The 10,882-nt window shown below is 36.7% G+C and overlaps 1 protein-coding gene and 1 long non-coding RNA gene across 3 annotated transcripts; both read right to left on the reverse strand.

The window, feature by feature from the left end:
• Positions 1-412: 412 nt before the first annotated feature.
• On the reverse strand, positions 413-2,260 carry LOC131235279 (nuclear poly(A) polymerase 4-like). The gene is made up of 3 exons (XM_058232413.1): positions 2,111-2,260; positions 884-997; positions 413-773 (listed from the first exon to the last, which is right to left on the reverse strand). Exons 1-3 carry the CDS (start codon positions 2,243-2,245, stop codon positions 585-587), a joined length of 438 nt encoding a protein of 145 aa, XP_058088396.1. The 5' UTR covers positions 2,246-2,260; the 3' UTR covers positions 413-584.
• Positions 2,261-4,386: 2,126 nt separating this feature from the next.
• On the reverse strand, positions 4,387-7,795 carry LOC131235280 (uncharacterized). Of its 2 annotated transcripts, none has more exons than XR_009166039.1 (3): positions 7,583-7,795; positions 7,005-7,297; positions 4,387-6,494 (listed from the first exon to the last, which is right to left on the reverse strand). It is a non-coding gene; the product is annotated as an uncharacterized LOC131235280 (long non-coding RNA). The 2 variants fall into 2 exon arrangements; XR_009166038.1 differs by having other exon boundaries at positions 4,387-5,559; positions 5,866-7,297.
• Between the last annotated feature and the right edge of the window lie 3,087 nt (positions 7,796-10,882).

Genomic DNA, 10,882 nt, shown 5'->3' on the forward strand with positions numbered 1-10,882 from the left:
TAGTTATAATTTCTGTAGCGAAATGTACCTACAGCTACGGAGAATATCAGTAGCTAAAAGTGGAATAAAGCCGTAGCAATATGCTGTAGTTAGAAATAACTACGGTTTTTAGAAAAAAGCTATGGCTAATATCCATAGTAACTTTTAAAATAATTTTTTTTATAACAATGGTGTATGTTGCCATTGCAAGAACCTGCTATGATTGATCAACTCATCTAAGCTAATACAATTAATGCTGATATGAATAGTGTATAAAATGCAATCAAGAAAGAAAACTATGTATTCATATTACAAATAGCAATCAAATCATACAATGCATCCTGCATTCACATTTCTAAATAAACAAATATCAGAATACAACAGATCGCCGGTTGTAAGTACAATAGGAGCAAAGGACCATGATCAAACAGAGCAAGGTATATATAAATACATCTATATAGGCACAACTTTAGTACACCTACACATGTACAATGCATACCACTTACACTCCACGTGCTAACGTGCTATCCATGCAATATCCAAGCTGTCCATCTGGTGGGCCTGTTTATATGCAGATGTTCTGTCCCAAAAATAAAGCTGGTATGCTAAGAAGGTGGGCAATTATGTTGGGAACAGGTGGATGGACTTGTTTTGCAAACTGTTGGCACCTGAGTAGCCCTTCCGATTGATGGTTTGAGTATTGTACCTTCACACCATGTTGGTACATGTGACGCTGGTGCACATGTGGCGCGTACATGAACTCCCTTATACATGCATTTGTACTTATGGAAACTCTATAGGCATTCACAAAAAAAGAGTAAAACTAAAAAACTTTGTAGTTTGAGCAGTGAAGCAATTATGAACACTATAGACGGTCCAATGGTGAAGTATTTAATTTTTCTACCTCAACATTTGGAACAAGTCGAAGAATTTGATCTACAACCCAACAACCATTAAGAATTCGAACAGTTGGTTTGTCAACATTGTACAATACAGATCCATGAGAGATATCCAAGTCCTACACAAAAGTTGGTTTCAGCAAATCGAGGGTGTTAAACACATTGTTTGAAAAAGAGGGTAAAAAAAAAATAGAATTGCGTTTACTTTCCATGAGATAAGCTGGAACCAACATTAGATAATCATAATCAAGTGTTGTTGTAAAACATTGCACAAAATCAAATTAACATGCATTTAAGCACCGGATGGCCTTCACATTAGATTGTAAACAGTAAATAGGTATACTAATACACACGGCATGAAGAAAACTGTAGCTTGAAGTTAGAAAGTTGTTTGGTAAGAGAACTCCTATGGCTGCAGGTAAGAGTAGGCAAGGGGTTTCAAATATAAAAAGTTAAGCATCAAAAGATAGAACAGTGTTCCATAACTACAGAGTCAGCCATAAAAACAAAAAACAAAAAACAGAATAAGATTACATGATCAAAGAAGGCTCACTCATTTTCCTCTCATTAAATATGTGAGGGAAGTTCTTTCAGTAAACCTGAGGAAAGGAAGAAAAAGAAAACAAGAAGAAAGAAGAAGAAAGTTCATGGTTGCAGGACACTCTTGTTACTGGCTACTGGCTAGAGTCCCTGACCATGAGCCCCCTTCCACAACACCAAGAGATATGAGAGACATTCAAACCCAAGAAAACAGGGTTCCATCCAAAATTCAATTTTTGGAATCATGTGAAAGGCGCTCCTTCCATCTTTCAACAGGTCTTGATGTTTCACCTCTAACCTTCTCTTATTCCCTTACAAGTTATCAGATAACCCACTGTGGAGCAATGAAACTCCATAGACAATGAAAAGGTAAATCATTAATTTATGACAATTAAGCATAGAAGATGTTCCCATAAAATAAGTAGATTAAGAATTCTTAGTTGCAACTCACTCAGAATAAGATAAATTACCCCTATCCATCTAAGGAACCATCATAAGTTAGATATATATAGCTTAACTCATTAAATTTGAAAAATAAATAAATAAAACAAAAGGTATAATAGATAACATTGGTTTCAGGAAAACTTGCATAGAAAACTTTCTGATGGCGGATTAAAGCAAATTTATACATAAGAACAAATCACTCAAAAGAACAGAAAACCAGAGGGAAATCTATGTTTTAATTGACTTACTTCAGGAACAACCAAGAGAGAGATACTGGCATAAAGAATATCAATTGATATTCCGCAGAACTTGAATTTCATTACTGGTACATGAGCATCTGGAACTGGTTGTAATTCGGTCACTTCTTCCCTTTCAGCCATCATGCAATAATATAAAAAAATCTACCTGCAGAAAGAAATCAACAACATAAGCTTGCCCTTAAAATCACAAAACAACAATCTGAATCATGCAAAAAGAAAACCAAAAGCCTCTCAGTTTACATTGGAAAGAAATCATGAAACAACAATTTGAGTCAAATATTAAATATGAATTGTACAAAAAGAAAAAGAAAAAGAAAAACCTCTTGGTTTACATAGGACGGTCCCACGCAGTGTATCAATATCAGCACCAGGGTCATGAACTTGTCAACATACAAAAAGGGCTGCAGGATTATTAAATAGAAAAGGACTAATTTCTAAGCATATATAAGAATATAAAAGCAAGAAATTACAGTGAAGCAGCTATCATTTGTAAGTCAACATCACAATAAAAATCCTAAAAAGCACAAAAAGACAAGTTCAGCTGCTTAGACATAGCAATTGGGACTTGCTTTAGCTTGGTCGCATAGTCAGATTCATGGAGGATTGCTCATAGATGGGTCAAGTATGTTGTATGTACTTGGGATTGAGTAGCATTTAAGATACTAAGCTACCCATCAAAAGGAAGAGGACCCAGTGAGGAGTGTGCCCAAGGATCATGTACTTCCTCAAAAAATAAATATTACCTGAAAGTTGAACCCAATAGTCATGCCATCAATATTCAACACCTGTAAAGAAATCAACTTTTGGACATCATGAGTGGGCCTTGATGGACGGACTTAAAAGCTTTGTAAAATAAAGCAGGACAGAAAATACCACCTCTCCAGCAAAGAAAAGATGAGGTTGTATCCAGCTTTCCATGCTATTGAGTGTAATCTTCACAAAAGGAAAGAGGAATGTAGTTAAATATCTAGAAGAAATGAACCCATAAAAATTATTCCAGCAAACATGCAATTGCAGAAGTGGAAACCTTAAAGAGTGGGACCCCTCCGGCAGTGACGAACGCATCCTTAAATTGACCCTTCATTTAAAAAAAAAAAATGTATAAATTTCTACATGATACACCTGACATTGAGAAATGTATGCATTTATAGCACTCCTGAGCTTATATTTTTTACTTGAAAAGAAACAAGCCATAAAAGATAATAAGCAATCTTTTTCTCATTTTTAATCAGGTACATGCAGGGGAGTCTATAACACTTTCTTCTGTTCTTAGCTTTCATCTGGAAGCATAAAGGGATCATGGAAGTAGTTTAGAGGCTAGGGAGGCTTTCAATAGCAATACTTACTATATTAATTGCTTGAACAAATTATAACTATGATATTATTAGCATGGGCTTAGAATACTCTTCAATGTGGGAATACTTCTTGAAACTGATCATAAACCATGACAAACATCTAAGAGATGTATTTGATTCACTTCAAGCAGCTCTAGTTCAGATAATAAAGAAGCAACTCTTGAATTCTGGATTTGGACATGGCCCACTCCAGGGCCATAAATTAGATCTCTTAGAGACTCTACCTTGAGATGGTTGAGGAAGGGCAATAGTGGATTGACACTGTAGCTATTGGAGTTAACTGTATAATTGCCTATTAAATATACCTTGAAAATGAGTTTTGATCTCATTTAAATATATCAAATCTTATGTTTTGATCTCGAAAACAGGCCTGAATATAGTTGAAAATGAGTTCACAAGCTTCTTATCCTTCAAATGAAGAAAATACCTTGACAAGTACATAAGGAGCTATACAACTATCCAATACAGCTTAATTGCATAATTAAAATCCATGACTAATTGTAAGAAATAAGATTCTATCATAGAAAAGACATAAATCACAAAACCTGATTTGGATTAAGAGGAATTCTTCATGATCCCATCCCTGATTCAGGAAACTGATTCAGGGTTAGAAATGGAAAAAAAATTACCCAGCAACTGAAATTCGTTGCTGAAAAGAATCCCACCCAAATCTAAAAGGTTTTTTTTTTTACAAACACAATCTGGTTTACATCACGACGCCTGAAAGAATCCTACACAAGTCCAATTCCCTATTTAGGTCGAGGGTAGAAATGCAGGGGGGAAATCAACACATAGCCAATTCATCACTTCTCACAAGAAATCCAGTTATGGTTACAATGACAGATGTCATGTTAATGAATTGCCAAAAAGAATTCATCGTGAGTCTCAAAATTCATTATTCTCACCCAAATCTTGCAAATTCCAATTCAAGAAAATCTTGTTTCCAATCAAATGTGATAAATCCAAATCAGTTTTTCATATAGCCAGTTTCACGTCAATGAATGCACAGGATGGACATATTGGTTATCATGCGCCCATCACGATGGGCCCCACCTACAAAGATGCATGTGTATTAAACATTATATTCTCCCAAGTATCAAACAATTGGCTTGTAAACTCTTTACCTGTAAAGTGAATAAAAAAAAAAAAATTCCTTGAAAAAAGGGGTTTCAGTGTAAATAGTACTTCACATGCAATGTTTATCATCTAAACACATCCTGTAAAAAGCATATGGTTTCCGTGCTTAAAAACAGAAAGCATTCCAGGCAAGAATCTCATTTAGAGAAATAGCTTTCACATACAACCCCATCTTTCCCTCAAATATGTCTCATTCGTAGCAAATTGGATCCAAGAAAAAGGTGGGCCCCACCATGACGATCACTTGGCATAAAAATCAGGCCATTTGACTCATTAGGTGTGCCATAACTATAAACCAAGTCAGACATCAGCTATCCATTGATTTAGACATGTAGCAAAAAATAAGGTGTAGACAAATCTACAAGAAATTATCAGTGGTTTCCTCACAACAAAATTAATGTAACATGTTTATTTTGGATTTCTATCCACATCCATGGTTCCCTCGCCTTTTACATATTATCTGATATCATCATTCGGTTTTCCATTGCCTTCTACCTTTTTCCTTCTAAAAATAAGTATTAAGAAGTATTTTTTTTAAAAAGTACTAAAAAAGTTCAGTCAAAGCTCACAAGAAAAGCAGCAGCAAGCTTCCAATAAATAAGATTTTGTCTACTTTCAGGAATTACCTGCTAAACCAATACCCGCTTCAACATTGCTGTCAGTGGCCATAATTTAGACAGCTTCAGATGAATTACTATGTAGTTTTTAAGTGAGTTTTAACTTGAAGTGCCTTCACATCACTCAACATGCTCTAGCAGAGGATCACAGTTTTCCTCTAGAAGATTATGACTTTTTGTACCGGAAAAAAAAAAAAGAACTCTACCCATCAAGTTCCACAAGAAGTTTATTGATAAATGCCTCATGGTCCTGCTCTTTTGTGTGAATAAACTTCCCACGAACACCGACAAAGAGGTTGAAATCCTCAACAAAGATTATCACTTATGCCTAAAAATGAATCACATAATTACCAGATATACAAATGTTAGATGTTTAAGAAACAAATAGCAGCTTATCTTGGAAGCTAAGTCTAAGAAATCAATGAAAATCATTGTAAGTAAATAAAAATAGTTCCTTAGTAGAGCCGTGCTAAGCCGACATGCGTGTGCGATAAAGCTCATGGTATATGCTAGATAAAAGGTCCCTAAAGTATATATTTCAGAAAAAACAAAAAGGATTGGGCCAAAAGTATAAGACTTGAATTTATTTGAGAAAAAAACAATTAGAAGTTAAAACAAGGTTATAGAGGACAACCAAATCCCTTGCTGTTTGAAACAGCTCCCTAACATTTGCGGCGTTTTGGGCAACCCACAATCCAGCCTCCAGTTGGCGAGCTTTAACTTCAACAACTAGTACCTTAGCTTCTGCAGCTATTGCTAGAGCTAGGGAAGTTTTCCTTGTTACCCTCTCACTTACAATAAGAACTCCCAGCAATTTCAAGTATAAATTGCTTTAGAGTGCGTCAAAGCAGTGCCTATCTATCCTCTAACTTCTAGTTTTTTGTAAACTATAAAAGTAAATAAATAATGGTTAACTTAGAAAATTACATTAGCACCAAAATAAAATAGAGAAACAACAAGAGTGAGCTGGATGTATGATGGATGAAGAGGAATCAATCAACACATCTCCTCCAGTCAGGAAGATATCCATAAGAAACAAATTAAAGGTTTGTAATGTTTTCATTTCAAAAGGTTAATCTGGGAAAGATGGTGCAAATTTATTGAGGCCAAAGGTGGAAAGAAAAAGAAAAAACATGAGAAATTTACATGGAAATAGAGTCCTTGAGGACAACGGAACAACTCTCACTAGAATAAATGTGATCATATCTTAAAACCTCCATTTTCACTGTAGAAACCCCAATTCACCACAATAGTTTCACTCGCCTGAAACATTCATGTTCACCCAACACCAATACAATAAATTGAACACAAGACCAAATTCAGTAAGAGAGAAGCAACACCAATCACAAAGCAACAACTTTAGGGCATGTTTGGATATAAGGATTTCATTTAAATTCCGTGTCCAATGATAATTTCCATGGTCACTATAGAAAGTAGGATTCCAAAAATGGAATGCATGTTTGGATAGCAAGCAGAATCCTCAAATTCAATACACAATGGTCATCCTTGTTTCCTGTGCCAGAGCATTCTAACCATAGATAGGTGCAGTGATTACTGTATGAAAACCACATATCCAAACAGCCCAACTATCTTGTCAGTGGAACAATTTCCATTTCCACATGGATTCCATGTATCCAAACACACCCTTAGAAACATGTAAGATAGTCTACTGAGATCATCTCAGCATTAAAAGATGGAAATGTCCTGTTGTGATGATGTTGAGAACAAATTCATTAACAGATGACATTAAAGCATATGAATGCAGATAAAAACCTTTAAACTTTCTGCTCTCTTCCAATGTTTGTTTCTAGTAAATAAATTAAATCCGATAGCTGACACCCAATGCACGTGCAAAGATATTAGCTGAAATTGATGTTTAAAGATATGTGGGCCATCAATCCACATAATATTAAATTAATTTCCTCTAAGGGAGGGCCTACCATAGCAGCTCGATAACATGGCCCTTAAGTGGTGCCCCTGTGTTGCACTACTGCATGGGCTGGGCACACCCCTTAACATCAACACAACCATTACTAGACAAAGCATAATCGAAGCAGCACCACCACCTGCGACCCATAGATCACAAAGCCACCAAGGACCAGCTCAATTAGGACAGCACAAAGCCCCTCGCTCAAGATGATCTTGAGTCAATAGGACAACAAACAGACTATTTACCATGCCACTTCATCAAACAGATAACATGTCATTTCATCTAGCCATTTCATCAAACAGATAGCATGCAATTTCATCTAGCCATTTTATCAAACAGATAGCATGCCATTTTATCAAACAGTTAACATGCATGAAATCTGAAAGACAAAAAGAGACACAAAGAGAGGAAGATATCAAACCTATGGAGAGGAGCCTCAGATTCCTTCAGTTTTAAAAGATACCTCAAAGATATGAGAAGGGTTTCAAATGATATGTGTTTCTTTGGGTAGGAGCTTCACGGCTGCTGCAGTGGAGAGAGATAGAAGAGATGGCAGAGATGCATTAGGGAGAGGGGGAGGAGAATGGGAAAGACGGAGCAGAGATCGGGAGGGAGAGAGAGGATTGGGGAACGGAGAGAGAGAGAGAAAGAGAGAGAGGATTAGGGAAAAGACAGAAAAATGGAGCGATTTTGGGCGCGGCTCTGTTTTGAGCGCGCGCCCAATTTTTTGCCGTCGTTTCGTGAGATAGACCTTGGACGGTCTTGTCAGAGGCTCCGTGGGGCCCACATGATCTATTTGGTTTATCCACTCCAATCATTTATTTTAATAAATTATTTTAGTTCATGATCGAAAATTGAAAGTATATTGAAGGCCAGTGGACCACAACATAGAAAGCAAATGTGATTTAATCTCCATATTTTCTACCGTATGGTCTATTTGAGACTTCAATCTAGCTGATTTTTTATTTTTTTCCTTAAAATAATATTTCAAAATATATGAACAGCTTAGATAGAACACATATTTTTTTAGGCCATATAGAGCCCCTTATACCAAAGTTAATTATTAATGGTGTGGCAAATTTTAGCTATGGATTAAAACTGTAGTAATTATAGCTACAGTTTATATCCGTAGTAAAAAAGTAACGTGTTCTGCATTCTTTGCCCCTTTTTTTGGTAGTGAATATATATGTCTAGCTGCATGTATAATTGGCTACATAAAGTCGAGGCGCTACACCCCCTCTCTCGTCCTTTATGTAATCTCCTTCAAAATGATATACTATATGTCTAGGTGCGTGTATAATTAGCTACCACTCTTATCATGCAACCACCCGATTGGAGCATCCTTTTTAAGATTATGTGTGATGCGTCTGACTATGCTATTGTGGTAGTGTTAGGTTAGAGAAAAGTGAAGAAGCCCTATGTCATTCACTATGCAAGTAGAACTCTAAATTCTACTCAAGTGAACTACTCTACTACGGAGAAGCAACTTTTAGTCGTAATATTCGCTTTGGATAAATTTAAGTCCTACTTGATCAGATCCAAGATCTTCATTTACACTGATCATATGGCGCTGAAGTACATTCTTTCTACGAATAATGCTAAGCCTCACTTGATAAGATGGATCCTTTTACTTCAAGAGTTCAACAAAGAAATACGAGACAAAAGGGGAGTAGAGAACATAGTGGCTGACCATCTCTCTAGGTTTGATCCTCCCAATTCCCTTGAACCAACACCGATAAATGACATGTTCCCTGACGAACAATTGTTTAAACTCTCTTAATTACCTTGGTTTGCTGACATTGCGAATTATCTTGCCACGGGTTTGACGCCGATATATTAGACTGCATAAGATAAGAAAAAAATTCTTCGCCTAGATACGTATGTTTTTCTAGGATGATCATTTTCTATTTAAATATTACCCAGACCAAATTTTAAGGAGATGTGTGCTAGACAATGAATATCAGAGTGTTATCTCCATTTGTCACTCTCAGGCCTGTGGCGGTCACTTTTCTACTAAAAAGACCAGGCCAAAATTCTGCAGTACGGCTTTTACTAGCCCATTATGTTTAAAGATACTCATGAGTTTTGCAAAGCTTGTGAGCATTGTCAGAAGTTGGGAGGATTGTCCCGTCAAAATATGATGCCACTAAACTCAATTCTTATCATTGAAGCATACGATTGCTGGGGCATCAATTTCATGGGGCCATTCCCCCAATCCTTTAGAAATATTTATATATTTTTTAGCAGTAGACTATGTCACTAAGTGGGTTGAAGTGATCCCATGCCAGAATAATGATCATCGAACAGTCATTAGATTCTTAAAAGAAAAGATACTTTCCCAGTTTGGAACGTCTTGAGCCATCATTAGTGATGGAGGGTTGCACTTTTGTAATAGGCCATTCGAGAACTTAATAAAGAAATATGGTATCTCTGACAAAGTGAGCACTCCATACCACCCATAGACAAGCGGGCATTCTAACAAAGAAATTAAACAAATTCTAAAAAAAATGGTTAACCCTGATCGTAAGGATTGATCAATCCACTTGACTGATGCTTTATGGGATTACCGTATGGCTTTTAAGAGCCCCATTGGAAAATCTCCCTTTAAACTAATCTATGGAAAAGTTTGTGATGAGGACATCGTGCACAAGCATGCCCGCACACCACCACCCCTACGCACGTACGTACACAGAATGATGACCCCACCATTGATCTGGCTCGATGATGGCGTCTAGGGAGGCCCTCCTAGCTAGAAGACAAGTTTTGGTTCAGAAAAGTGGGCCTGATAGTCAAGAAAAGCCCATCATAGGATCTCATGATCGTGGCCCACTCATCGGATTGATTTCATATTTTAGGTTGTGTTTATTGTTATTATTTAGAACATTGTGAACGTTTTAGATTTCTCTATTTAGTTTTTATTTTAGTTTACTTCGTCGCCAAGTAATAGGTTGTGCACATGGTGCGAGTTTTGGGGTATAAAATTTTCCCTATAAATAGGCACCTCTTGTAGTTCTTTTGATTTATTGAAGTTAATAAAAAAATTCCTGCTTTATTTTTCTACTCTCTTCATGAGTTGTGGAAGAATTCAAAAGTGGGTGCGAAGTCCTCACTTTTCAAATGGCTAACTACCGTGGTGCGAAACCACATCGATTTGGATTCAGCCCCATCCTCCATTATCTTTTTTTCCATCTTCCCCCACCATCCGTACTTCGAATTCATCATTTTGTTGCATCAGATTTCTTCATTACAGTAGGTTTCCAGATTTCAGCCCGCAGGCGAGCTAAAACTTTGGCGGAGCATCACGCACAAACTGTACATCAAATTGAGCTGAGATTTGGGGTTTTTGGAGACCATCCCTGGTCAAACAGGGCCAAGGTGACCTTTTTCTAAATAGTGGGCCCCATACACGTGCGGCTGGGATCACACGCACGTTCGTCTGACCATTGTTGTTGTCTACACGCGGGATCATCTTTTGGCTCAAGTTTTTATCCTCTTTTATCCTCTCATAGCCCTTTTTCATGAATCCTAGCTCTAAATTACATTTTTCCTAAGTTATTTACTAATTTTCTTACCCTAGGGTTCCTCAAATTGGTATTTCTGAATCCCTTGGATTAGGGACTGATTACTATGCATGTGTGGATGATTATTTCTTATCTTTGAGTATTGTTTGGTTTATAATTTTTATTGACTAGCCCTATCATGTGTAGGCCTGGACCTGCAT

The sequence above is a fragment of the Magnolia sinica genome, chromosome 19 (genome assembly GCF_029962835.1).
Source record: "Magnolia sinica isolate HGM2019 chromosome 19, MsV1, whole genome shotgun sequence".
Lineage (NCBI taxonomy): Eukaryota > Viridiplantae > Streptophyta > Magnoliopsida > Magnoliales > Magnoliaceae > Magnolia > Magnolia sinica.